General features: G+C 40.4%; 1 protein-coding gene and 1 long non-coding RNA gene across 5 annotated transcripts; one reads left to right on the top strand and one right to left on the bottom strand.

The window, feature by feature from the left end:
- Positions 1 to 44: 44 nt before the first annotated feature.
- On the bottom strand, positions 45 to 1108 carry LOC118598764. Its single transcript, XR_004947877.1, has 2 exons — positions 716 to 1108; positions 45 to 616 (listed from the first exon to the last, which is right to left on the bottom strand). It is a non-coding gene; the product is annotated as an uncharacterized LOC118598764 (long non-coding RNA).
- On the top strand, positions 103 to 27630 carry radil (Ras association and DIL domains). 4 transcript variants are annotated; one of them, XM_024259356.2, is made up of 21 exons: positions 103 to 524; positions 2585 to 2721; positions 3089 to 3203; positions 4000 to 4504; positions 7733 to 7840; positions 8264 to 8379; positions 8477 to 8647; positions 8719 to 9403; positions 12499 to 12629; positions 15888 to 15925; positions 16034 to 16185; positions 16353 to 16465; positions 16613 to 16729; positions 17820 to 17943; positions 20865 to 21037; positions 21256 to 21406; positions 22314 to 22540; positions 22869 to 23193; positions 24436 to 24575; positions 25837 to 25976; positions 26091 to 27630. In XM_024259356.2, the coding sequence occupies exons 3-21, from the start codon at positions 3120 to 3122 to the stop codon at positions 26188 to 26190; spliced, it is 3600 nt and encodes a 1199-aa protein (XP_024115124.1). In that variant the 5' UTR covers positions 103 to 524; positions 2585 to 2721; positions 3089 to 3119; the 3' UTR covers positions 26191 to 27630. The 4 variants fall into 4 exon arrangements, with proteins under 4 accessions (XP_024115124.1, XP_024115125.1, XP_024115126.1 ...); XM_024259357.2 differs by having other exon boundaries at positions 2639 to 2721; XM_024259358.2 differs by having other exon boundaries at positions 104 to 524; positions 24523 to 24575.

Raw genomic sequence — 27630 nt, forward strand, 5'->3', positions numbered from 1 at the left:
AAGTAATTTTTTAACGGAATTGTGGAAATGAACACACTGTTCCATTATTTTCTAATTTTATTTATCTATTTATCATTACACTTGAACCTGATCAGACTGCACATTCTGCATATGTCCGCCAGAGGGCGCCGTTGCCGCGCGTTGGTAACCCGGAGCTCAGGTGTACGGAGGTGCAGCGGCTCGGGGAGCTCGGCTTTTTCCGGCGCGCCTCGGCAGCCGAACGGTTGCGTAGATGTGGGAATGCGGTTGCCGGCGGCTGTGGGCATTTGTGGACGCTCAGCGGAGATGTGCGCACGGGGAAGGGAGCCCACCGCGGCTGGCTGTCCCGCTGCCTAGCCGGCTGTCTCGCGGGGATGCGGGTGGGGACCCCGGACGGAGGGGGGTGTCTCTGAAACCGGGACAGCGGTCCGTTTGTTACCCCTCTCCCTCGTTCTTTGTATTTATTTATTGGGGGGGAGTGGGAGGAATGAGAGAGGAGCTCAGGATTCCCCAACAGCACCATGGAGACGCGCATTGCAGACAACGTGAGTACCAACGCAACAGACACCAGGAGAGCCCCCACGGGAGTGGGCACGTCACCGGTGGAATCCGTCACTCAACTTTTTAGCCACCTATTCTGTAAATGAGAAGACGTATTAGGCCCACATTTTATTGGGGTTACTGTATGCTCTTTTTTTTTTTTTAACTCAAGCGTGGAATTAGTCAGACTAATTACCTGCACTGTAACGAGACTGATGAAGGTGATTGCAAACACCTGCTGACCCGAGCAGGCCGCTCTGTGAGTTCGTATCGCCGAGCCTGGCGGCTCATTAGCGGATTAATTTCTGAGGATTTTCTCCTGTCTTTTGTTGCTACGGCGGTTGCTACGGACGACCAGTGAATCCAAAGTGGTAAACAGACGGACAGTGGCTGAAAAAGACCTGCAGTACTTCTGGACCTAATCTTTATTCGCCTGCATTTTTTCTCTCTATGTTTTAATTATGTCAAACAAATTCTGAATTATAATAAATAAATAGATAAACATCCAGCAGGTCAGATTCTAGTGACAGATACCATCTATTTTGGGTATAATAAATACAAACCTCAACACATATGTTGTCTTTTTTTTTTTAAGTCTGTGTGTGTAAGGGCAGTAGGGGTTTCCTGGGATTGAGTTAACTGCTGCCAAGTAGCCAGATTATTTTGGATTAGCAGGCCTTTCAAACAGTCACGTTATCCCACCAGCCCTTGCAGAGTCAGCTACAACACTAACCCCATTTGGCTGAATGCCTTTAAAAACAACAACAACAAAAAAAGTCACAATATAAGAGGGCACAAGGTGCCATCCATGCAGCTGCATCCCACCCTACTTTCATCTGCTCCTGCAGTAAGATCAGCTGCACTGGTCCAGAAGGTCCTTTGTCTTTTGGATATTAGAAACAAAGATTCTGGTTGGAATATATATGTATATAAAAATGACACAACTGATCTTCAGTAAATAAAGAATATATTTGTCAAATGCATATTATTTTGGGGTTTAGTATTACGCGGGTTAATAGAAAAATGTATTGTGGTTGCAAAAGCAGTTTGCACATTGTTAGTATTGCAAATGGATCAATTCGTGTTTAAGCCCTAGCACAGCTTTTTTTATGGTGGATGCTATTGCCATTTAGTCAATCATTTAAGCCATGTTGTCATCACAACATCCAATATACTTTTCATGTAAGATTTAAGTTGCAACAAAAATGTAATTTAAAAATGCCTTGATCAGAGGTCTGCAGCTGCGCCATCCAGGCTGATTTCTCATTGACCAAAATTCAATATAGGAGCAACGCAGTCTTGTTTTACATTTTGGAAAAATTCAACACTCCTTTATATTCATGTTACTTTTAACTGAAATTTAGCTCTTTTTGACATGAATAATAACATTAGAATGTAAAAAAAATAATAATATTGTAATTATGATATTAGTTTTTGCTCTTGGAAAAAAAAACAAATTAGTTCTTTTGAAAATAAGACACCAAATGTTGAACAATCAAATCAACAAAGGCATTTTGTGTTCATTTATGAATCTACTGTGGTGGGCTGCCATTCTTTTTTTACCTACTTAGCGTAAAGTTAACCTGAACAAAAATATGACTTCATTGGTTTAAGATCTAATACAAAAAGTATGAAAGTATTTATAATTGCATATTTTTCCCCATATCCCCTCTGAGCAGAAGATAAACATTGTTTTACATTTATCCTAATAATAAAACGGATCCTAAAGAAGATCAAACATTTTACTGAATGTTTAGCTTACTTTTTGAAATGTGTGCACTGGAGGGACCACAAGGCTTCTTGATTTAATGAACTATCAACTTTGTCTTACTGTTATAAGAGCATCTTAGCCTTAAAGTAATAAATCTAACTGACTAAATTCAAACCAAAGCTCGTTTTATGTTCTTTTAGCCAGAGAGCCACAACCGAGTGATAAGAGCCACATGTGGATGTGATCCCTGGCTTCTAAAGCAGTATAGACTCAAAGGGGATGTTTATGTAATGTTAAGTTTGATTCATACTCTCCTTGAACCTGACTTTAACGTTGATCGCTTTGTGTCCTCAGAAAGAGAGGTGACAGTGGAAATGAAGTTTAAAACATCTGATTGTCTGCTGTAAGCTTTTCTCCAGAGCTGGAGCACAAACTACTGGAAACACTTAGCAGCATCACGGTGCCTTTCTGGAGCTTTAAGTCTTTTTCCTGTAAGTCACATTTAAATCCTGCATTTACCAAACTTTTGTAATTAATTATGGATTTTCATTTGAACGCATTTTACTTTACATATTTGCATACTTGGTCTAAATATACTGGAACAACAGTTGTATTTGTACTTTTTCTTCATATGTGTATATATATTTGTTTGACTTTTTTACACCTACTTACCTTTACCTTGTTTGTGCATAAGACACTGGAACTAAATTCCTTCTATATACAATGTTCTTCGCCAATAAAGCTGATTCTGATATAAGTCATGGTTTATTAAATCTTTGCCTCATCCCCTATTTTGAGTGTTACTTTGTCACGTGTGCAAGAATTACACTAATACTTGCAAATGTTTCTTTGTTATAGTTGCAGAGTGCGTGAAGCAAACCCCGTCACCATGTTCTACGGTTCCTCTTCTGGGGCCAGTATGTCCCTGCCGTCCAAGAGCCGCCTGAAACGCCAGAGCAGGACCTTCACGCAGGTGGAAGCACACAGACGTGAACAAACATGCTGTCAGGCACTGTGGAGTTTTGGTGCAAAATTTATAGGTTTGATTTAATTCAAGTTAATAACTGAGGTAAAATAAATAAATAAATATCAAAACTGACTTTTAAAGACACACTTTGAGGAAAATTGTCGTTTTGGGGTTTTTAACGTGTTCTGATGACGAAATTCAGAGAAAATTAAGCTCAAAATAGCATGTTGAAGTATTTCTTTATTCAATATGTTGTGAATCAGGAGCAGACAAAAATGCCATTTGAAAAAGAGCGTACTTGTGATGTAGAACATCTGCTGACCAGGCCAAAATGTCCATGCTCTATGCTCTCAGCAATGGGAAGTTGCTCCACACCAACAATCCTGGCCACAACTCAGGGGTAGATTTCTAATGAACTACTGGTGCTCAGCAGAAACTATGTCCTGAAGAAAAGCAGGTTTTTTCTCTAAATTTTGGATAAAAAAAATGCATAATTCTAATCAAAAGACCCACTGGAAATGCTTTTAAAATATATCAAAAGATGATCAAGGTGGGTTTTAAAACAACCTATTACTGTTTTTTTTCTACAGTTTAAAATAAATGATGATCATGTGTTCATTCGTTCATGCTACACCTCTCTACGGGCCTTCATCTGAATTTCATGTTCCGAGCACCTCATGCACTAGTGTCACACCTGCAGCAGGTGTTTTTGAACTGGAGTCATCTAATTCAAATGGCACAGTGTGACTCGTGTAGACTCGTGTAGTTCAACAGGGCACTCATTATTGCTTTTGTTCACCAGGTCTTGTACCGAACTCTGAGCTACAGAGACAGAGTCCCAGCAGAAGCTGGAACCAACACCCGTGGCGACCGGCGCTCAACCACTGAACCCCCGGAGCGGCCAGCAGACGACCCGGCTGAACTCTCCACACAGAGTTCGGCCCCAGGGGTGCTGAAGATATTTGGAGATGAAATCTGTGCCGGTGCCAACTACAAGAGCGTCCTGGCCACGCCGCGCTCGAGTGCTCAGGAACTTGTGAAAGAAGCTCTGGAGCGTTACTCGCTCAACAAAGACGCAGCTCGCTCTTATGTGCTGTGTGACGTGATCGGCCGTCTAGAAGGTGGAGGCGGGATCGCAGGACCAGTGTGGCGGACTGAGTGCCTGCGAGCTTTGGGAGATAATGAGAAGCCACTGTTGCTCCAAGAACTATGGAAACCCAGAGAGGGTCACGCTCGAAGATTTGAGCTGCGTAGAAGAGCAGAGGTCGAGGAGCTCAACGCCAAGGACAAGGACACCATCACTGCTGGTGAGGGGATGCAAAGAGTCACACATGCACACACAGATTGAGAGGTACACACTCAAACACACGGCAGCTGGTCTAGCTCGCTTCCTTTCTTCACATGTCAAACTCAGCAGAAAAGCACAGCTCGTTAGCTTCTGCAGTCTGCGTGTGTGTGGGAGTGTGTGTGTGGAGTTGCAGAATAGGACTTTTTGTCACAGCTATTATCTCGTGGAGAAGATATTGTTCCTATGTGGTTATCTGGGTGGTTCTATGGAGGTGCTGTGAACACATCAAAGGGTTTCAAAAGGCAGACACACGTGCAATAAGATATTTAAAAACACACACATGCAAATTGACACCCCTGCGATGGAGCCCTGGAAATGCATGGACAGCATGTCGATTGATTGAGCGAAAGCTAAGACCTTTCAAAGGGGAGGTGTAGATAGGTATTGACAGCCTGGTGTTTTTATGAATGACACGTTCTTACCACAGTAATGTGATCACCTGATTCTTCTAAAAAGCTTTCCTGTGGTTCAGATTTTATTCACTCAGTAAAACTCCAAAAGACGTTACAGTGACTGTATGTCTGCTAGTGTGTCTTTAGGAACCATCATGATCCAAGAAATACATTTATAAGGATAAAATGAGGATTTCTTCCCCGATGCTTTGGGAAATGTTATCATGTTTCACTCTAGAATACTTTAACAGACTTGGTTTGAATGGGCATTAAAATCAGTCATTTAAAACGTCTTCATTTGGTTTGGCTTTACTCAGGAAGTATGTTGTAGTGAGGAGCAGAAGGCCTTTGATTGACGGCTCAAAGGACAAGCTGCTTTTCTCATTTATGCTATCTTTTGTTCTGGTCAGTGCTATAAAGAGTTCTCTATCTGTTTTTGGTCCACGCTCAAGAGCACATCGTGAAACCAAAGCAAATGCAGATGTAGAACGTTCATGCTCATAACAGTGCAGAGAGATATAGCATCCAAACTGTTGAGTTCAAAGACTTTGATTGTCTTGGTGATCTGCTAGAAGAATTCTGTAGATTTACAATAATAATGAATGTTTCTTTTCCAAAAACATGTTTATAGAATAACTCCAATATGCCTCTGTGTGAGTGAGCAGCTACTCCTGATAATGCTCCTCCTGTAACTGATGAAATTAATCTGTAGCTACTGAATACACCGGGCATGTGACACACGTTCTAGAATGTGCTAAACGTGTATTCTTGAACACGAGTTTAGCCTTTCAGTGTTCTAACTAGACAATCAGGAAGAGGCCTTTTTCTACTGTTTACTAGCGCACGTCCACCATCCACTGTTGGAAGAGGTTTGATGTGAAATGTCAAAGTGGCGCAAATCTTGCTCCAGGCTCTTCCTCTTACAGCTCTATTTCGATAAATAAAAGACCTAGTGTTTAATTCCAGCTGGACACAAACGTCCCGACCACATATAGTCCCTGGTTGGTTAGAGTTCAACGTGGTTTGACTTTCAATAGGTGTTTTATGGTCATGAGTTTTGTAGGTAAAGCCTGAAAACAGTTGCATAAACTTGCATAGCAACACGTGAACGTGAGGATGATGAACGTGTAAGCCCCAAATGTGTATTTATGCGTATTTATGTTACTTGTCATTGAAAACGACCACTTGCTGCAGAAGGTGGTGTGAATGTTTGTGGGCACAGCACCCACACCTCCTTTACAATCCTTGATGTCTAATTCATCCCAAAACTGTTTTGTATATCTTTCTTTTTCATTTCCCTTGATAAAATTAAGGTCTTTTAAAAGGTACTCTTACCAAAGGGACTTTATTGAATAGTCCTGTATTTTTAGATATTTTTATTAGTCAAATGTTCTTGTTTTCATGGCTGCATTTCCTAATATAATTGTAGCTATACTCAACTGCAGGCAGTACTACCGAGTCTTTCCCATTGATGCTACAGCAGCTTTGAAGTGTGAAGAACAAATATGAAACTTTTATAGAATATTTTGTGAGCAGTTTGAATCATTTTTCTTAAAAGCTTCCTATAAAGTCCAGAATCATCTGAACTACCGTATCAATTTTTCAGAGCAGATTTAAAATTTTATGTTGAAGCATTATGGATTCCCATTCACAGGAAAAAGTTTGGTATCTTAACAGATTTCATTTGAAGCAGGTTTTCAGGTATATAGAAGTATTGTATGTTTACAGTAGAACAGAACATTATTGAATTTATATTCTACAAAAAACAAAAAATAGCTGTATGTAAAAGTTAATTTTGTTCCTTGATGATACTTAAAGGACTAATTTCATGTATGCTTTGACGTAATGTCAGTTTTTTTCGACTTAGTCCTGTAAAAGCATTCTTTCTATTTAATTTAGGATATTTTAAAGGCTTATAGCACAAAATCATAAACCATTTTCAGAAACCATGTTACAAACCCACCAAACAAGATTGTGTGACTAAACTGCTAGTTGTTGCTAAGACATGTATGCATTTTCACACTAATCTTTCTTTTATTGTTTAGTTGTTTCACGAGGCTCACACACCTTGGATTTTTAATCTTTCACTTGTTTTTTCACCATCTTCTCTGTTTTTCTTTTTTTTTAACCTCCTTCAGTCTAAATGTGATTGTGCATGCTCAAGTGTTGTTAAATAAGATCACAATTTAAAGGTAGTGTTGGGATTTTCTCTGATGGCAGGAATCCATCTCTGACAAATCCTTTGAACTGCTGTCATTAAGTGATATGGATTATATATCAGTCAATCCGTTTACTCCCATACATACTGTTGAGCTTGTGATAAAACATCTGCTCTTTTTGTTATTTCAATTTCTTAAAAACATTTTAGATTTCCTGTGTCCTTATTAGGTTAATCTAATATACGTTCGCTTCTGTCTTTCTCCTTCTATTTGAGTTTCTTGAAAGCAAGGACCACATTACAAATTAAGTCATAATAACTAAAAAAAAATGTCTCAACTATACCAACCAAAAATGAAAGAGTTTTGAAAAGTAACTATAACAGTTAAAAAAATGAAGTTAAAATAAGTGACAGAAGTTGTAAAATAGTTTTCCAAAATTCACAATGACTAAGCATTAGATGGACTCCGCTGTGTCAGAGGAAAAACTCTCACACCTTTAAATGTGACTCTCCTCTACTAACTGCTGACTTCACAGTGCATGCATATGTTTTGTGTTTGGGGTAACTCTGTGCTTGGTGATTGGGGTTGTTGTCTTAGCCCCTCCTCCTCATTCTAACCCCTCCCACCCTGCTATAGGGCCCAGAACCCCCCAATTCCTGATGGCACTAATGGGTCGGTCTGGGCTGGGCAAACACAAGAGCTCCCCTCTGCGGTCTGGTCGAGTGGTACAGTCCAGTTCTAAAGGTGGGGACTGGCCTCAGGTAGGGTTGGCTGTCAGTCATTGCCATGAAGCCCACCTCTACCTGCCTCGTCACCCCCCATGTGCCAGTGATTTTTAGCGTGTGGGTAACCCCTGTGTGAGCCATCGCATGGCCTGAAGCTCCTCAAACTCAAGTCACCCGGAGCTTTTCATGCAGCTGAGTCCGCTGCTCCATCTTGCTCCATTTACTCCATTTGACTTTGGTGGTTTTCACTCAGCTCCCACGTGGATTTCAGTGCTCTATTGTCATTACAGCCCGAGTAAACCTGTTAGCTCATGTGTCAAACCAAGTTTTAGCGCTTTCTGTTCTCTAATCTTTGTTGTCCTGTCTTCCTCATTACTTAAATCGCCTGTTCTGCTCTCATCCCCTCATTCTGACGTCTTCATTCTCTTTCCCCTCCCCGTAGACATAAATGCTCAGGCCCGTAAGGTTCAGAGGAACAGGGCAAAGGGGACACTGACCCTTCCTCGCTCCAGCAACTCATCGTTTTGCCGCAGCCTCAGTGAGACCAGCCTGAACCAGGTGGAGCCCAGTTGTTGTTGTTGTTGGTTTTGACTTTTTCTGCATCAATCAAACTTGCAGTGATTCTTTGGCTTGGTGTGTGCGCATGTGTCTGCAGGTTGGAGTGGGTGAGGAACCCAAGCGTTTTTACTCCACCCTTCCTGGGCCAATCAGAGGCCGAGAACGAGAAGGAGCCTCCAGCAGCCGCACTAAGGAGGAGGCAGGAGGGGTGAGGCACTCCCTGTACCAGTCCCCCCATCTGTTGCTGCTGCAGGGGTACAATCGACAAGTGAGTACACATCTGGGGCGTTGTGTCAGAGGCTGCTGTGTTTGTGGGGTTCACTGTCTTTTGTATTGCAGGACTGCCTGGTGTACCTGTTGAACAGGGAGCAGCACACAGTCGGTCATGAGACGCCCTCAGCTCGCCCCAACATCTGCCTCTTCTCTCCCGACATCCTGCCTCTGCACTGCCGCCTGCGCCGAGTCCCTTTGCCCCGGCGCCATGCCAACCACGTGAACAAGGGAGAGGAGCAGGCAGAGAGCCAGCGGTTCTGTGTGGCCGTGGAGCCAGTTCTCAACGCCACGGTTCTGGTGAACTTCTCCCGCTGTGAGCGCTCCACCACGCTGCGTCATGGCGACCTTCTCTCCTTCGGAGCACATTACATCTTTCTTTACAAGGACCCCACAGGTGCCAAGCCCCTGCCTGCACAAACACTGGCTCGCCTACGCTCGCTGGGGCAGCTTTATGACACGGAGGCAGACGAAGGGGAGGGCGGGGCTCCCGTTTGTAAAATGTGCGGCTCTGTGCTGAAGGACAAGGTGGCGCAGGTGTCGAGTATGCCAGCAGGAAGACGGAGTTTCAAACCTCACCTGCTAAAATCTCGTAATGTGGGGACAACAGCAGGAGGGCCCCCTACTTTATCGGGAAGTGATGGAGGAAGAGGAGGAGGAGGAGGATGTCAAAAAAGGAGGCTGCAGCTGGAGTTTGACCAGGCTCATGAAGACCAGCTGTTGAACAGAATTATGTCCCTCATTGAACCAGGAGGTTTGTGCTCACATTCACACTGTAGCAACACTGATACTTTTCTTTTGGGGAAGTTTTTAATCATTTATAAAAACACTTAATTTATGTTGTAAAGACACTTTTTTTAAAAATATTTTTTTAATTACCTGGTTTCCAATTACCTCAGTTCATTATCTGAAACATACAGAGAAAAAGAACTAGATCATCATTGGTCTGCAACCTTTATATCTGAGGTTGGTTAGCTTATAGTTTATTTGTTTCTTTGTGCCCACATTAGCTTCCACAAAGTGGTCAATATCTTTCCACAAGCAAAAATTGCACAGATTTTACAAGTTTCACAAAACTTTCCAAAGGATTTCACAAAATTCACAAACGAATTAATCATATTTGCATTAAAAGGTAAACACGTAAAAATAAGTTAAAAACAAATTATTTTTTGTACCCATCATACCAACAACCCATACATTTCATAACATCAAATCATACAATTTGCAAGAGTTATTGTAAATGTTAGTTTTAAATTTTTTTAAATGACATTTGTTATTAATAGGCCTTATACACCCAGAAAGCTGATTCCATGCAGCAGAAAAGTGATCCAGAGTTCATTTCCCCGACAATTTGGAACAAATTTTCAGTCTGAATTCATTTCTGACCTATTCAGGTTGATTAATCACTGACCACAACCCACCAGGAGTCACAAAGTCTTACTTCACCCTTTTGAGAAAATAAGGCAGTGATTTGTTCTTATGGCACTGTTACTATTAGGATAAATATATATATATATATATGTGTATATATATTTTAGCATAAATGAAGCATAAGAAAAAATCCTCCTTTTTTCCAAAATATGAGATAGTTTATAGCTTTTGAGAGGCTCTCATGACTTATTTTCAAAATAAGATATCTTGTACCACTTTGGATTATCTCATTGCAGCAAACGTAATACACTGTAACACACTGATAGTTTAAATTTTGTGGTGGAACTCAGCCATAAATATAACAAAATTAAATCAGAACTAATTAAGTGACTCCTACTAACTTAAAATCCCTGTTTTTTTTTCTCTTTCAAAAATAGACAGTCTATCTTATAATCAGGTATGCCTTATGTATAAGTTATGGCGGTGTTTACTGACCTCAAATGGATTTTGTGGTGGTACATGGCACCAAATATCTGCCTAATGTCTTAGGTCACGAGCAATAGTTTAGCCATCAAGTTTAGGAAACACAATTATTTTTTTATTTGGGACAACAGTGGATTGTCTATCAAAAGCAAGTTTGTGAATAAATGACAAAATCTATTAAATGTTTAACACAATTTCTTTGGCCATCTATCCTAGTGTTTACTGCAGGCGTAGAAGCCGTTGGGGGAATGCAAAGTGCACGTTAATCTTAGGGTCACATGCGGACAAACAATCACCCTTTTTCACTAACTTCTAAGGGGATTTTAGAAACTTCATCCTATTTCATGTTTTTAAGAGTGAGGACAAAGTAACTGAAGGATACTCACAGCAGCACAAGGAGAACACACAAAGTTCACACAGAAAGGTCTCGGATCTAAATGGAGACCTCTCAATACAGACCGGTCTGGTTCCAAACCATGTTACTTAAATTAAGGCTCTAATGGGTCTTTGTGATTTCCAACAAAAATCTCCCAAATCATAAGTGAAATAAAAACAACACTTAGATCTAAATTACTATTAAAATAAGCGACTTTTATAACAAAAATACCAATTAGTTTCTGTGAAACTTTGAAGAGGATACTGGCATGAATGAATCAGCATTTCTAACTGCAATGATAAAAAAAAAAATCAATGGGGCAAATTGATTTATCAAAAGTTATTACAAGGACACAGAGTGTGGCTGGGAATTGGCATCAGGCAATTAGCATAGCAGATTTAATAAGCCTCTGAATCTTTCATTCTGATATCAGAGTTAGTTTGGTACATTTTAGCACTGGATGTTACACAGGCTGAAAAGCACGACCTTTAACTGTCAGATTTCTTATTAGTCACTGAAATGATAGAATATTCATGTTAAATGTGAGAAATAATATTTCTTTGTTATATATTGGCCTCTTGTTCATTTCTGAGGCAGTTCTTTCATTTTTTTATTTTCCACTGTAACAAGCAACTCTTGAATTGAAAGCCACAAAATTTGTGTCCTGGAATTAAATGGCTTCCATGAAATACACAGATCAATTCATTCTCTTCAGTAGAAAGGTGATCTTGTTCTTATAGTGGCTTAAAGAATGTTTGTCACTGCAACTTCCTTTTGATAATTGTGTGGAAAAATTCACCACACAAAGGAAGCAACTGTTTAATATAACCATTAAAGTGTTTTTCTGATTAGTTTTCCTGTATCAAAAAAAAGCTTTTTACCTCCACCTAAGGTCTTTAGACGTATCCACAAAGGGATAAATTGCACTAATAAAATGTATTTAATGGTTTAAAACATTCTCAAAACACCATAATGTATTTTCCTTAAACTAAGTTAACTGAACTTCAGTTTTCTTCAATTACACCGAAGAGCAAATATAAAAATACATGTAGAAAAATCTCTTTTAAAGTTGTTTAATCGAAGAATATCTCATCTTACCAACAGAATAGCTGTTAGCCTTAATTTAAAAATAAGATATCTTACTGTAGAGATTAAATTGTTTAACTAATTACAGATATTTCTTCTTGTTGTAAACAATTTGTTTTTATTTGCCTAAGCTACTGTTCAGGCCTCTACAGCATGTCCTTCAAACCGAGGAGCTTCACTTGGGCATTTCCCTGAGTAATGCTGAGTCTGTTTTCCGCTGCTTTTCTGTTTACACTGTCTGCTGCTGCAACCAAGGGCACTTTTTATCAAGTAGCTGGCAGCTCCTCTGTGTGCGTTTGCAGATGTTGCAAAAATTCAAATGGATTCTGAAGTGCTATTAAGATGTACATATGTGCGTCTACAGAAAGAAACCAAGATCTGCACACTTGTTTCTTCTAACTTTGCTTTCAACACATGATTAATCATGTTAACATAATTAGGGTGGGAAAGTAAAGATTTATTGATGGCCCATTGTGAAATCAGAATGTTTCTTTTTCATAAACTAATCCTTCAAAACTGTGTATTTTGCTCAGGAGACGACCACAAGCTGACGCCAGCATACCTGCTGTGTATGTGCATACAACACTCTGCCTCAGCCTTTCCTCCTGGGAGTTTTGGAAAACTGCTGCTCAAAATCGTCCGTCGGATCCAAAGCATCGCATGGGTTAGTGTCAAGTGAGCAGCCGTGTCTGTGAAATGCTGGTCTGCGCTTAGGATGAGCTCGCATGGAGAAAAGCTCGTCAGCCATGTCAGATCAGATGAATAGTTCAACAGGGCTTCATGTTACACGTTTAATACTGAGTTACACTTCATCACACACATACACACACCTCTACCTGCTTTTCACCCCGAGTTTGTCTTGCTGAACTTTTACTCACCATTTAAACCTGCTGTTTTATTCAAATTTCTCCTTTTTTTTCTTTTTGTTTTTCACTACTGGTGATTTTTAGTAGTAAACAATAAGGAAGGCAAGTTTATTTGTATACCGCATTTCATGTACAGAGACTATTCAAAGTGCTTTACATAATCCAAATGACCGGAGAGGTCTGGCTGGTACATACTGGGTCAGGAGGTCAGTCATGTATTTTGGTGCTAAACCATTCAAAGCTTTATAAACCAGTAACAGAACTTTAAAGTCTATCCTCTGACAGACAGGTAACCAGTGTAAAGACCTCAGAACTGGACTGATGTGGTCTACTTTCTTGGTCCTTGTGAGAACCCGAGCAGCAGAGTTCTGAATAAGCTGCAGTTTCCTGATGGATTTTTTTGGTAGTCCTGTAAAAACACTGTTACAGTAATCAAGTCGACTAAAGATGAAAGCATGCACTAGTTTCTCCAGGTCCTGCTTAGACATCAGATCTTTAATCCTTGAGATATTTTTGAGATGATAATAGGCTGATTTAGTGACTGCCTTAATGTGTTTATCAAAATTTAGGTCTGTGTCTATCACTACACCCAAGTTTCTGGCCTGGTTGGTAGTTTTTAGTTGAATAGATTGAAGCTCTGTAGTGACGTCTAACCTTTTTTCTTTAGCCCCAAAGACAATAACCTCAGTTTTGTTTTTGTTTAATTGAAGTAAGTTGTGACACATCCAGTCATTAATGTCCTCAATGCATTTACCAAGAGCCTGTACAGGGCCTCGGTCTCCTGGTGTCAGTCTAATATATATCTCTGTGTCATCTGCATAGCTATGGTAACTAATGTTGTTGTTCTTTATAACCTGGGCCAGTGGGAGCATGTAGATGTTAAATAGAAGTGGTCCCAGGATGGAGCCTTGGGGCACTCCACATGTAATTTCTATTGGCTCAGAGGTGAAGTTACCAATTGACACAAAATATTTCCTGTTTTCTAAGTACGTTTTGAACCAGTTTAGTACTGGCCCAGTGAGACCCACCCAGTTTTCCAGTCGTCTGAGTAGTATTGCGTGGTCGACTGTATCAAACGCAGCACTGAGATCCAGTAAAACTAGCACTGACATATTTCCACTGTCTGTATTCAAACGTATGTCATTAGTCACTTTGGTCAGAGCCGTTTCAGTGCTGTGGTTCTGTCTGAAGCCGGACTGGAAGACATCATAGCAGTTGTTTTTTTATGAAGAATTAATTTAGCCGATGGAAAACAGCTTTTACAATTGTTTTACTTAAAAATGGCAGGTTTGAAATCGGTCTGTAGTTGTTCATTTGTGTTTTGTTTAGACTGTCCTTTTTTAGGAGAGGTTTGATTACAGCTGTTTTCAGTGGTTCTGGGAAGACACCAGATGCTAAAGACAAGTTCACAATCTTGAGCAGGACTGGTTCCAGGATTTTCGAAACTTTTTTGAAAAAGCTTGTAGGTAGACTGCCCAGACAGCAGGAGGAGGAGTTCAGTTGACATAGAACACAGGTGTCGAACTCCAGCCCTGGAGGGCCAGTGTCCTACATGTTTTCCAACCAAGCTGCCCATAGAAGCTTCTTATTGGCTAAACATACCTGATCCAGGTAATCAGCAGCAGATAAGGCAGGGTTTCTGGAAAACCAGCTGGACGTCGGCCCTCGAGGACTTGAGTTTTACACCCCTGACATAGAATGTCATGCAGATCTTTACCAGGGGTGTGAATTGGCAAGAGTCTAGCAATTCAATACACATCCTGATATGTGTCTCACGATAAGATGCATATTGCAATAGGTCCCAAGACTGTGTGAGCACAATTTTTTACTATTCGGTACCTATCCCAAGTAAAAGCTAAGTAGTACATGTGTCATAACAACAAAAACTGCATGGCTGACTGAACATTTAACACAACCTGGTTCTTGTGAGATCTTTTTGTTTTGGAACGGGGTAGAGCTGTTAATAAAGGCTTATTGTGCTGTGCCTCCTACTAGTAGTCGGGGGTTTAGGTGGAAAACAAAAGTAAGACAGTAATTAAACTATTCATTTACTACTATTAATTAAATATTGTCTTGTCAGCATTTTTAATTGATACAAGTATCTCCAAACAAAATATTCCCAAATCAACTTTTCCCTAAACCCCAAGTAAACATTGCTAGAAAGATTGACGAGCTGGAACTGTGCAATAATTGTGGATGTTTTTAACACTGATTGTACTGTGGTCATGTAGTCTTATTTTATATATACAGTAAAACCATATACATATATATATATATATATATATATTTATATATCTATAAAATGGGGAAAAAAATTTTAGCCAGCCACCAATTGTGCAAGTTCTCATACTTAAAAAAATGAAAGAGGCCTGTAATTTTCATCATAAGTAAACCCCAATTATGAGAGACAAAATAATTTGTCTAATTTTTAAAGATTCATTCTTCATTCTTCAAAACTTCTAGCTGCAGAAGCTCTCCTATTGTCTTGATGTCATTGCAGGATGCAGATATTTCAAAGTAAAGATCCCAAGTTAAAAATGTTTCTGTGAAAGTCGACCTCTGTTCAATTTGCATTTATTAATACTTTACATCCAAAACCCACAGATTTGTTGCCTCATGAGTTTAAAAGCAGGATATTTTTGTTTATAAATTAAAAATAAGTAAAATGGTTTTAAAATACACTTGAGTTTTTACAACACTGAAAGTTTACTCACATTTAGAATAGCAAAAACAAAACAAATTTGTGACAAAAAAACCAAACATTTTACATTTCTCTGAGTTTCACATCTTCCCAGAGTGAGAAACTTACCCTTTAAAATAGAGTATAGTTTTTTTGCTAAATCATTTTGCAAAAATAAAAAACTTGTTGAAACTTAGGTGCTATGACCAGCTGCACACAAATACCCGGAGTTTGCCAGGGTTTTGTAAATGATACTGCCGGTTCTTTGAACAGGTCAGCAACGTCGTCATGAAGTTAGGATTCTCCTATGCATATCCTAAAAATTTAATGGGATTTTAATTGCTCCTCTGAGTGTTTATGTGTGTGTACCCTGCAGGAGAAGACAAAGGAGCTGGCTCAAAAGCAAGCTCAGCAGTGAGTTTCACTTTCTTATATTTGAGAGAACTGTATTGCACCAACTGTGTCTTCCATGCAGTGTTTGGTATGTCTTGCCTGATGTTTCCCCTCCGTGTGTGTATACAGTCAGGATCCAGCCACCCTGTCTCTACTCAGCATCTCAGACCTGATCCCGGATCTGCAGACCATCTTCTTCTGGATGTCCAACTCCATCGAGATCCTCTACTTTATTCAGCAAAGAGCCCCAGCCTACACTCACAACATAGAGACACTTCAAGGTGTGGACGCGCACACGCTCCCGAAAGAAGTGATAATTGTGAATGCGACTCAGCTGAAGAGTCATTACTCACACTGACAAATCACAGGAAGTGGCATAACTGCAGGCTTTGCTTTCTCCCCCAGTGGACACTTTGTAACCATGCATTAATTTCTCTTTTCTTTTTAGGGTCAAAAGAGTCGTTGCTATCAGCGACCATATCAGCTAACGAGGAAGCTATGACTATCCTTGAAGAAGTTATTATGTACACTTTCCAGCAGTGTGTCTATTATATCACCAAGGTACTCCATGTTAGCAGCAGCTGACACATTTTCAAAGTATAACAGTTTGGGTTTTATTTATTTATTTATGCACATCAGGTGTTTACAAAAGCAGTTTTTTATTGTTTCATGTTGAACATTTGTCTTTTTGTGTGTTCATGTGTGCAGGCGCTCTATGTAGTTCTACCAGGTTTGTTAGATTGTAATCCATTCCCCGTGGACAGTTCTGATGCCTGCTGGAAAGGAGGTCTTGGGTTTCCTGAACCTGTACGCAGAATACTGCAGGTAAGACTGTGCATTTCTACACTGCTGCTCATTTCTTGTGGAAAGAAGGACTGTTTAGTCAGTAGTGTGATGCACAGTTATAGCAGGCACTTTTTCCTTATATTTTAAGATTTGCCTGTTTTTTTGTTTTGTTATTGTACTAACTGCAGGGCATCAGATTGCATAAGTATTGATGGGGCTTTTTTTCCCGGTTTGCTAATGAGTTTTTAAGCAGAAACAATGTAATGTGTGCAGCTTTCACAGTCCTCCGAGAATGCTCACAAATGTACAGTGAGAGTCGAACTTTCTGAAAGGAAAAGCAAAACAAAAGACAAACACCGATCGATATGCTGGTTGTTAGATATTTCAGTATCTACCACATTAACACCTCAACCTAATACTGTATGTATACTGTATTTGTTTAGATACAGTCACGATGGGGATTGTCAGTCTTGAAGCTTTTTGTTTCTTATTTGAAATCTGTGTATTTTAGGGGTGTATGTAGCTGTACATTTTAAAACAATTCAATTCATATTATAATTTGTGGTTAACTAACATTTTTTGCTTTCACTTTTATGTCTGTTCAGTTGTGGGACAAATTTGACTTATTCCAATAGCTTAAGTCACATTTTTGCATTTACTCTCTTTGTGTCATTCTGTCATGTTCATCACTGATTCACTTTAACTGTGAGAGACAAAAAAGAGAATCAGGGGAACTCGTTTGATTTCTTTAAAGAATAAATTTGTATCATGTTGCAGAAAAAATATCAATTTTTTATTTTACATTCTGTGAGAGCTGAAGTACGTCTAGGATGAACTTCACAGACATCTCTCATTTTTTTTTTGGATAGGAGAACTGGCAAAGCTTGTGACAGACAAATATCTTTTCGCTCCACTGCAGTGACAGATTTTTTTTTTTGCCTACATAATGCTTTAGTTAATCCACTGTCATAATGTCCACATCTCACTATGAAGCCCTAATTAAAAACATCCAGCCACTAAGGTCCAAAAGCTGACGGTTTACTTTGATCATTTTTAAGTCATGTGTGATGGTGCAGCTGTGAGCAGAAAACAAACAAAGTATGTTTGAGTTGAGTGTTTTGGTCCACAGGTGTTTCAGAGTACCCAGGAGCTCTTACAAGGCTACCAGGTTCACCCGGAGATCCAGGCTCAGATGTTTGCATACCTGTTTTTCTTCTCCAACGTCTCCCTGTTTAACCAGCTGATGGACAAAGGTAGGACAGAAAAACACGCACACACAGACACTCTTCTTCCTTTCCATTAGACCCTCCCTGTGGGTTCGTACAGATTTTAGTGTATGTCAGATAGACAGTGAGCGAGTGTGTGTGCCCTTTTGTCCTTGTCAGCATTTTGACAGAGACTAACCCAGATTTGTCCTCAATGCCCTTCTCCTATCTGCATTCTGCTTCTCCCCCCGCTCTTCCTCTTCCACTTTCTTACCTCCCTCTTTCCATCCGGTCATCAAGTAATGGGTCAAAGGAGAGCTGTAAATGGATGGAGTGAAAAAGAGTAAATTGAAGGGAGAAAGGCTGGAAGGCAGTTCCGTTCTTGTGATTATCCTGTTAGGCTCACATTATTTTGTCTATAGATAAAGAATGGGAATCCACCGCCTGGAGCTTTTACAGGCTTTACCTCATAGATCCTTCATTACATACACACTCTCACTCACTATCTTTCCATATGTCTTCATTAGCTGTTGGAGACAAGAAAGATCACATGCCTGCACATCCAGGAGAAATACCCCTATAGCCACGCAGGAGCTCCATTGTCCTTCATCTCAGAGCCCCCTCCCACACACACACTTTGTCTGTCTGGCTTCCTACCTCCCTCCTTCACTCCCCTTTTTGTCGCTCATTGATATTTCTCCCTCTGATGGTGTCCATGGAAACAGGGAAGTGAGTTTCTGGCAGGTATCGCTGACGTCTGCATCACAAGGAACACGCACACCCACTCACGTTCACAGACCGCGCTCACACACTGTGTGTCAAACGCAGCTGCAGGAAGACCAAAACCAGGACCCAGATAACAACTTTGGTGTCCGGACACAGATATGTCGCTCAAAGGAACGAGATTACAATGCAAAGGAATGTGTAGTTTGTACTTTTTGAGTTTGCACAAAAGCTTTTCTCTGTTTAAATGCCAGCAGCTGCCATGAAGCATTATCACACGTTTGTGAAGAGGTTAAGTGATGTCTCGTCTGTTTGAGAACCTCAAACATAGATTACTGTATGCCTAGACATAAGCCTATTAAAGAGAGGAGGGTCTGGGTGTGTATATGTGTGTACTTCCCGAGCATATGGCAGAATGTGGGAAACATTTAATGTGTGTGTGAGAGCGCTCTGTAAAACATGTCCTAATATTTAACCCAATACAATTTGGACTTTTTGAAGATGCCTCATCTGGTCTGAATGTTCAACATTTTTCTCTAAGTTATCCACAGTAGACGGAGACAAAGCAAAAAAATGTGCAGCTGTCGGCGATGGTGAATCAATTGTTCTCCATCCACAAACCGGTGCGGTTGTGTAAAGGTATTTACCCAGCCTATCTGCTAGCTAAAAATTTATTTTTAAAATGCAGTTTATTATAATTATTTTTGAGGCAAAAAAATTGTAAATAAAACTTATTGTAAAGTATACAGGTAACAATCAATGAAAATCTGGAGTGGAGTGCTGTTTGGAAAAGCTTGTTACGGTAGTGTCAAATCTACAATCATTCTGATGTAGACGACTAGATTCATGTACGTCTTTGTTTTCATGTCCGAGCTGGCATCTGACTCAAAACTGAATGGCTGGATAGCTCCATTATTGCTCGCCATTTTTGTTGCACCACTATTATTAGCTTGGTTTGTGAGGGGCTGTAAGCTAGCAGGACCGTGAAAATGAAGGATGATGGGAAATGAAGGCAGGCTCCCTCCCCGCCAACAGTCCCACCTACAACTCGGAGGCAAATTTCGAATGATCTACTACTGCTCTGCAGATTCTTTATTCTGGAAAGCAACATCGTTTTTTTTGTTTTTTTTTGGCTGGAAACGACATAATCACAATTTAAATTCCACTGGAAACGCTTTTTACAAGAGATGAAAAGATGATCAGAGTGGGACTTTATCAATAGTTGGTGCCACACAAATGCCACATTAAAATCCAATTTTACAAAAATGTGAAAAATTTCAGAGAATAGTAAAGAACATTTTTACTCATTTTGAAGAAAGAAAGCCACCTATATATAAAGTATGCTTCCCTAACCTTTTGCTCCTGTTAAACTTTAAGATATTTCATGGTATGTTTAAATACCAATCATTATAAGAGTTTATCAGATTAGTGGATGATAAAGCAGAAACAGTGAATTAACAGGCCACAGACAGACTTGAATCTCTGGAGTTAAACTGTTCAATCATGGGGCATCAGGACTGAGGCAGCAGCCAGAGGGAGAGATGGGTATTTTCTCATTTTTGTGGGACCCCAATGCATTTGGAGAGGAAATGTACAAATGGTTACCAAGGCAACTAGAGCTGGGACCATCCACTACCAACCAAATGTTCGCTATAACCAAATGTGACGAGCAAGGTGGATATGCTGCACTCACTGTGCTTTAAATGTGTTTTGTTCACGTTTACTTAAACGCATTACAGTTTCTCTACAGGATATTTTTGACCTATAGAAGATGAAAATGTTGATAAAATTATGTGAGGAAGAGTCCTCTTTGTGCCAAAGTTTTATTGGAAGAAAAGCACAAGTTCCATTATAAGTGAGGTGATAAAACTGCAAACAGACAAACTCTGGGATGCCAAAATAAATAAAGCACTTTATTTAGAGTTTGTATTTGTTTATCACAATTGTCTTTCAGGTGTGGTGAAGAGAAAGGGAATATTTACAGGGAAGCAAGTGTTTGCTGTGTGGTATAAAGCTGCTGCAGCAGTGCATTGGTATTCTGCAGGCAGTTTGTGGGTGTTGCCTTTGTTTCACCGAGTTCAATCACAACTTAATTAAAAATTAATGTGTGTATTGTCAGAAAACAACACACACATGTAGTCAAGAGGCAGAGTTTGAATTTTATTCTCCCTCTCTCTGAGTCACACACACATTTGAATTGCAGTCTGCTGCAGTGAGTCACGTGTTTGTTTGTTTGGGGGGTCCAGGTCCATCTCGAGGGTGGTTCCAGCATTCGAAGGCTCTGCAGATTCAAGCTTGTTTGCGGATGGTCATGGAGTGGGCAAGTAGGTCTGGTCTGGGACACTTGGCTGAGAAGTTCTTTGCCAAACTGAACAGCGCCGTATCGGTGGTCGCCATGCCCCCCCAGCAGCTGACACAGGTGAATCACACATTTACTAAGCTGTCTCACTTGAGATCTGTCTACACTATTTTGATTAACTGAGAGCATTTTTTGATTTGGTGCATGTCAGTCTGAAACGTTGTGGGATTCTTGATGAGCAGGCGAAGGACGATCTGCTGCAGCATCAGTTTATGACTGCCTGAAAATGATCTCATCTTCTGTGAATGCTCAATCTACCTCCCCTCTATTTTCTGCAGATGAGCTGGCGGGCACTGACGAGTGAGCACCCAACTCTGAAACCAGTCCAGCTTCACCGGATTCTCATTCAGCACCAGCTCACGGCAGAGGTGGGCCCCGTCCAAATATGGCAACCCAGCAGTGAGGATGAGCCGTACATTTACAGGACAGGTGTGTGAGTCGAGCCAACACTGCTGTCCTGGTGGACAAGTTCATCTAAGTCACGGATGGGGACTGAGGGCTTGTTTTTCAGAATACTCTGCTCTGGGATGCATAATTGGCTTGAAACACCTGATCAGGGGATACAGAAACCATGCAAACACACCAGCTCTTAAAGACCCACTCTAATGAAAATTGTGTTTTGGATGTTTTTAACTCTTGTGGAATTTTTCTAATGGAGGACTTGTGTAAAACAATAACCCTAAAATTCATTTTGAGTATTTCTTTATTCAAATGGTTGTGAAGTAGGAGCAGATGAAAAAAGCAGTTGGTAAAAGTGTGGTGTGATGTAAAATTTACCACAGCAAGCCACAAGATCTCTACTCCGCTCCATCCTGATGAATAGATCCATGCATGTCTTTGTTTTCTTCGTCTGAGCTAACATCTGCCAAAACTGTATGGCCAGATAGCTCCGACATTGTTCATTTTTTTTGTAGCACCGGTAATGTCAGGTTGGGGTTGTTGGGGGCTGTAAGCTAGTGGAAGAGAGTGTAAATAAAGGGAAGAGGAGAAGTAGAGCCGGGCTTACTCTGCACCACAACTCAGAAGTGAGTGAACTGATTAACTGCTGCCGCTCTACAGAAACTATGACATAGCTTTTTTTATTTTGGCTAAAAATGGCATAATCCTAATGAAAAGCTAGTAACGCTTATACAACCGATCAGAAGATGATTGTAGTGGGACTTTAAGGCCTGGAGTCCAGAGAATGCTTCTATTTGACAAATAGCAGACCACTGTAAACACATAAAATGCTATGATTTTGAAAGGTGTTTTATTTATCTAAAAAGTATGTTGACATGAAGGTTGTGTGTGGATCAGTGTGTGCATTTGTCTAAACACCAGTATTTTGTGTGTTTAGTTGACCTTCTGGAAAGCTTTGAGAATCATCCTCCCATCGTGCTGCCCAGCTCTGGGTTCAGGGTGGACCTGGAGAGCGAGTCTGTCGAGGACAGCATCTACAGACAGCTGCTTTACGTTCGCCACTACCTATGGGGGCTCCGCACCAAGCCACAAGCCCACAGCGGCGCTTCCGGAGTGCACACCCAATCCAATGGAACCAACACCGCCGACTGGCCAGAAGTCCAGGTCAGACTCACGCACGCTTAGGGTCAAATATACACTCCTACGATAATCCAGGCCATGTGCCTCAGCAGCTGGGGTTGTGGAGGAGCTCTTCCTAATCCTGTAGCTGAAAGACAAAACCTCCCACACCAGTCAACACGAGTGCACATACACTTAAACCTAGACATGGTTAAATCACGGTTAATCTTATTAGTCTTTAGGCTGTCTAATTAGTGGGAACGGCTGACCAGATTATAATCCCCGGTGTTACAGCACCCTCATATGTATACAAGTGCACAAGGCAACACATCCATTTATGGATATTTTCTCACTTTTCTCTGTCATCACGCAGAGGGAGCTGTTGCCTCCATCCCATAGCAGCCCACGCTCTGCTGCTGCTCCTGGTGGAGACGAGGTGGCAGCAGAGAAGGAGGAGCGAGGACGGGACCGAGCACCGGCACAGACGCACACGCACAGCCTCAGAAGAAACGGCACGGGTCACCACCCTCGAGCAGCAAATCCCGACCCGTCCTGCCTGCTGACCCCACCCAACACCCCCCTGTACCCAGAGGGTGGAGGAGGGGGCCCTGGGCCAGCCGCCAGTACCAACGGCTGCTCCGGCAGGACTGTTGCAGAATGTAAAAAGACCAACGGGCTCATCTCCAATGGGCTTGAAGGTAGGTTCAAGAACACAGCACTGGGATGAAATGCAAACAACTTGTGAGAACCTTCATGGAATTCGGAGTCAGTGATTGATTAGTCTACAGAAATGAAAGTGCAACTTTCATTATATCATCAGTAAAATCAGGAAATATAAAATAAATCGCTTGATTTGTCAAAAATCAACAAATATTATAAAGTTCTGTAAACAAAATCTCCAGATTGTTTTGCAGAGTTAAGTTAAAGCTCGTGTTAATGTTAAAGATAACCTGAAAACCAAAACAAAAATATACTTTTCTTTAAAAATAAATAAATGAAATGCAACAAATAAAACAATCTCATTAAATGACAACAAAAAAAATTTGAAGAAATATATTTTTGATAGATTTACAAGTTTGTTTATGTCTAAGATAGTTTTTTTTTCAACCAGTGTGCCATGATATGACGGTCTTTAGTGCTGTGAGAAATTATTCAATCTTACTTTAATTGGTCGAAAAAACATTTGTCAGCATATAAAGTCTGTTAATGCAAACTGGCCCAGGTCTCCTAATGGATCCTAAAATACTTTTTCATTTGTGTTTATTTAATTTTTGTTCAAGACATTTTGATGAAAATAACTGTATGTTGTTGATGCAGCTTCTTTGTTTTTTACATTGTTTTCCGGTGGTGTGCCTTATGACATTCATCAAGGAAAAAGATTGAAAACACTGGTCTAGATTTAAAGAACACCACGTCTCCTTTGGGAGTCTTCTGTGTGTCTTTTGTCATCCTGGACTTTAAGATCACAGTTGTGTTTACAGTGTGAGGTCCAAGCAGAGCATCTCTGAGATGAAGAGTGTCAGCATCATTGTGCTTGAGTGTGACGCGTAACTGGCAGAGCAAGCCGCACTAGAGGCCAAAGCTGCCACAACTCCTCTCATTTCCCAGGACGCACTGTTTTAAAGCGCACGCCGAAATGCCTCAGAGCAGTTTCTGGTCAGGATGATTGATTAGGAGCTGTGTAATGAGTAGACATTCTTTTCACGGTGTAGCATGCTCTGTGTTTGAAAAATGTGGTAGATGTGACTTTGTCGGGTTCAGCAGCATGCTGGTGCTTATATTCAGTCAACAGCCAAAGATTTGCATGCGTCTCTGAGTGTCAGTGTCTAATGTATGTCTAAAGATGTTTAGTTTTTGTTCATTCCCATAGAAAGGCCCTGTGTCTGTGTGTGATTGCATATGTGTGTTTTTGTGCCTTTGGGTGTCTGTGTCCTCTGCAGGGTGTATTAGTGGCTGTGAGTTTCCTTTCCCTGTCTCCTCCTCTGGAGCCCCTTCCCTTCCTGATGACTTGTGTGTGGTGTTTGTAGTGGAGCTGGACAAAGGACCCTATGGACTCGGCATGGGACTCATTGATGGTCTGGTAAGTTAAGAGAGAAAGTGTTCTTCTGATACTTTTACTTAACTTTAATCAGTAGTTTTTAACCCCTTGACAATAATTGATGCAAATAGGCATCAAACCACTTCTGCTCAAAAAGTATCTTAATTTAGCATCCACTTGAAAGTAAAAACATGTGATTTTTTTTTTTTTTTTTAATTATTATTTTGGTGCTGGAAATAAATTTAGGTCTCACAGAGTTACAAAAGAAATAACAAAAATAAAGTAAAAAAATGAATCACATTCAGCAAATCCTGGAGCTGCACATTGAATATATGAGTGGTTATAGAAGTTTAGATTGTAGCAGCTATTGAGTAAAATGATGACTGGGAGAACATTTAACTGAGAAACAGTATTCAGTCAAACATAAATTGTTAAACCAGATTGCAGTTAAAGTTTTATATTCTGCTTAAATATAGTGTAACTTCTCCAGAATGGAGTCCTTTTTTGTGTCAGTGTTCTGTTCTGTCAATCCATGAGATAATATCTGTGATGACATTTGGATGTCCGCCCACAAGCTCATCCATGATCAAGTCAGTTTGTAGGTTGACTTCAAGTGTTAAAGACCCACTCCAATGAAAATGCTGTGTTTTTAACATGTTCTTGTGGCATTTTTCTAATGATATAAGACATATATAAAGAAAATTAAGCTTAAGATTAAATTTTTGTGCATTTCTTTATTCAAATTGTTGTGAATACGGTGCAGACATAAAAAATGCCGTTTGAAAAATAGTGTATTTGTTACATAGAAAATACGCTGGGTGGGCCACGAGGTCCCTGCTCGCTCTTTTCTGATGCATTCACTTGTAGACGACTAGCTCCATGTACGTCTACGTTTTCCTGGTCCAAGTTGGCTCAAAACTATATGACTGGATTGCTCCATTATTGCTCATCATTCTTGGGCGAGCAAAGAGTAAACAAAGAGCCCTCCGTAATGGAGAGGGAAGGGGGCTTGCTCCATGGTAAGGTGAATGTCTAATGAACGACTGCCACTCTGCAGAAACTATGTCGTAGAAAACGACATTTAGATTTTGGCTAAAAACAACACAACATTTCAAAGACCACTGGGAACATTTACAATAGATCAGAAGATGATCAGCTAATAGATCAGTAATAAATAACTCACTGGTCTCATGACTGTTTTGGGAGAAATCTGAAGTAACGTTCAGTGTGAAAATGTTCTGGTTCTGTTTGTTGTGGCTGAAGCTCAAAAGACCCATTTGACACACAGTTCTCCCTCTGCCAGCACACTCCTCTCAACGCTCCTGGCATTTACATCCGGACTCTGATCCCGGATGGACCGGCTGCTTCTGACGGCAGACTCAGGATTGGCGATCGCATTCTTGCTGTGAACGGGACCAGCCTGATCGGAGCGGACTACCAGAGGTATGTTTCCACAGTGAGGAGCCTCGCCTCTCTTCTGTTAAAGCTCATGAACTGATTTACTTTTTGTCTTCCTTCCTTTGTCTCCTGTCCCATCCTCCTGTACGGTTCTACCAGCGCTGTGGATCTGATCCGTATGGGTGGGGGTCGACTGCGTTTCCTAGTAGCTAAGTCAGATCCAGAAGTCTCAGAGAAGATCAGCGCCTCCTCCTGTTGACGCCCTCCACTGCCCAGCTGGCACGCACAAACGCTTGGAGGAATGCCGAAGATCAGCAGTAAACCTACCGTCACTTGAATGTGAAGCACTGCACAGCGTAAAGCTAAGCACGCCAGCAGAAGACGGCACGTCATGGTACCTCTCCACACACTTCCCTTAAGCTCCGTTTGGTTCAACGCAGGATTTGGAACCAACATCAAAAGCCTCTGAGGAGAATTCTCAGTTTGTGGTCTAACCAGCTCTCATATGCAGTCTGAAGCACAGTAGATTCATCCTCGTCAGCCTGTTTCTATTCTCCATGAAATGACTTTCAAAGCCGTGTCTCCTTACAATTCTGGAGCGTTTGCTTCCATAAGAGCACAGCCTTAGTGAATGCTGAATGTTTCACTCAGTGCTTTAAGAGTCTGATGTTTTATCAACCTGTTCATCATCTCTGCTTCTTAGAGCAAACTTTTCTGGTTGATTTTTTTTTTCTTTAATTCCAGAAGTTTTCATAGTTAGCATTGAACCTCCATTCTGCTCTAAATGACAGAGACAGTGACCTGGGAGTCTCCGTGCTCTAAAACATGCAGCTTTTTTGAGACGTTTTTAACAAACGCTTGACAACATTAAAAGTCATTTTTAGCCCGACGTGTACAAAGTTCTGCAGTATTGATTCAAGTTTGTAAAGTATTTCCAGGTTAAGAGAAAATAATTTGAAATGAATGTTTTTTTTGTTTTTTTCTTGAAGGGTGTTTTAGAGGGTTTACTGTGGGGAAAGCAATTTCTAAAAACAACAAAAAAAAAAGGTTAAAAAAAAGTTAGTCACAAGTTGTATATTTTTATTTATTTATTTCAACTTCCATGAATGTGTTTTTGCAGTGAGGAAATGCATACTACCTTATTTTTCAGAGTTCTTGATTTAACATGTACTTAGCTTACCTTTGCTGTAAAAAGACAAATTCTCAATAATTCTCATTGTTTTGGCTCAATTTTGAGGAAACTTTTCTTATTCGATGCAAGCCCAGACTTTGAGTGATAAACTGATTTTTTTTATGTTCCACCAGAGGACAACTGGAAACAGAATCATCGTTCTTTAATGGACAATAAACCAAAAACAAATCCACTGGCTGGCCTGCACATTAAAAATGACTTGTGAATTTCACATTAACTTTTAGTTTAGAGCCTGTAAAAGCTAAAGACTTAATAACTGACTCGTTTGGTCCAAAAGGATCATTTAAAAAGAATCAGACCTCTAAATCCTTGGATTGGAGAATGTCCAGCCACAGGAAGTTTGCCAACTTCACAAGCAATCCAGATCGTTTGTTTCGTTTTATACTTTTTATTTTTTTTTCAATGGAATTTCACTTTGTGTGAAGTTTGTATAAAACTTTATATGCATGTCTACCTGGTCATTATTTATACAGTAAGAAACCAATGAATAAAGATGGTTGGATACTC

This window comes from Oryzias melastigma, linkage group LG1 (genome assembly GCF_002922805.2).
Source record: "Oryzias melastigma strain HK-1 linkage group LG1, ASM292280v2, whole genome shotgun sequence".
Lineage (NCBI taxonomy): Eukaryota > Metazoa > Chordata > Actinopteri > Beloniformes > Adrianichthyidae > Oryzias > Oryzias melastigma.

Bases quoted from the DNA above. Each gene is read 5' to 3' on its own strand.
- radil (XM_024259356.2), top strand. From the start codon at position 3,120: ATGTTCTACGGTTCCTCTTCTGGGGCCAGTATGTCCCTGCCGTCCAAG. The intron at 16,186-16,352 runs GTGTGGACGCGC...TTTTCTTTTTAG, and splicing joins CAACATAGAGACACTTCAAG to GGTCAAAAGAGTCGTTGCTA. The intron at 22,541-22,868 runs GTCAGACTCACG...GTCATCACGCAG, and splicing joins CCGACTGGCCAGAAGTCCAG to AGGGAGCTGTTGCCTCCATC.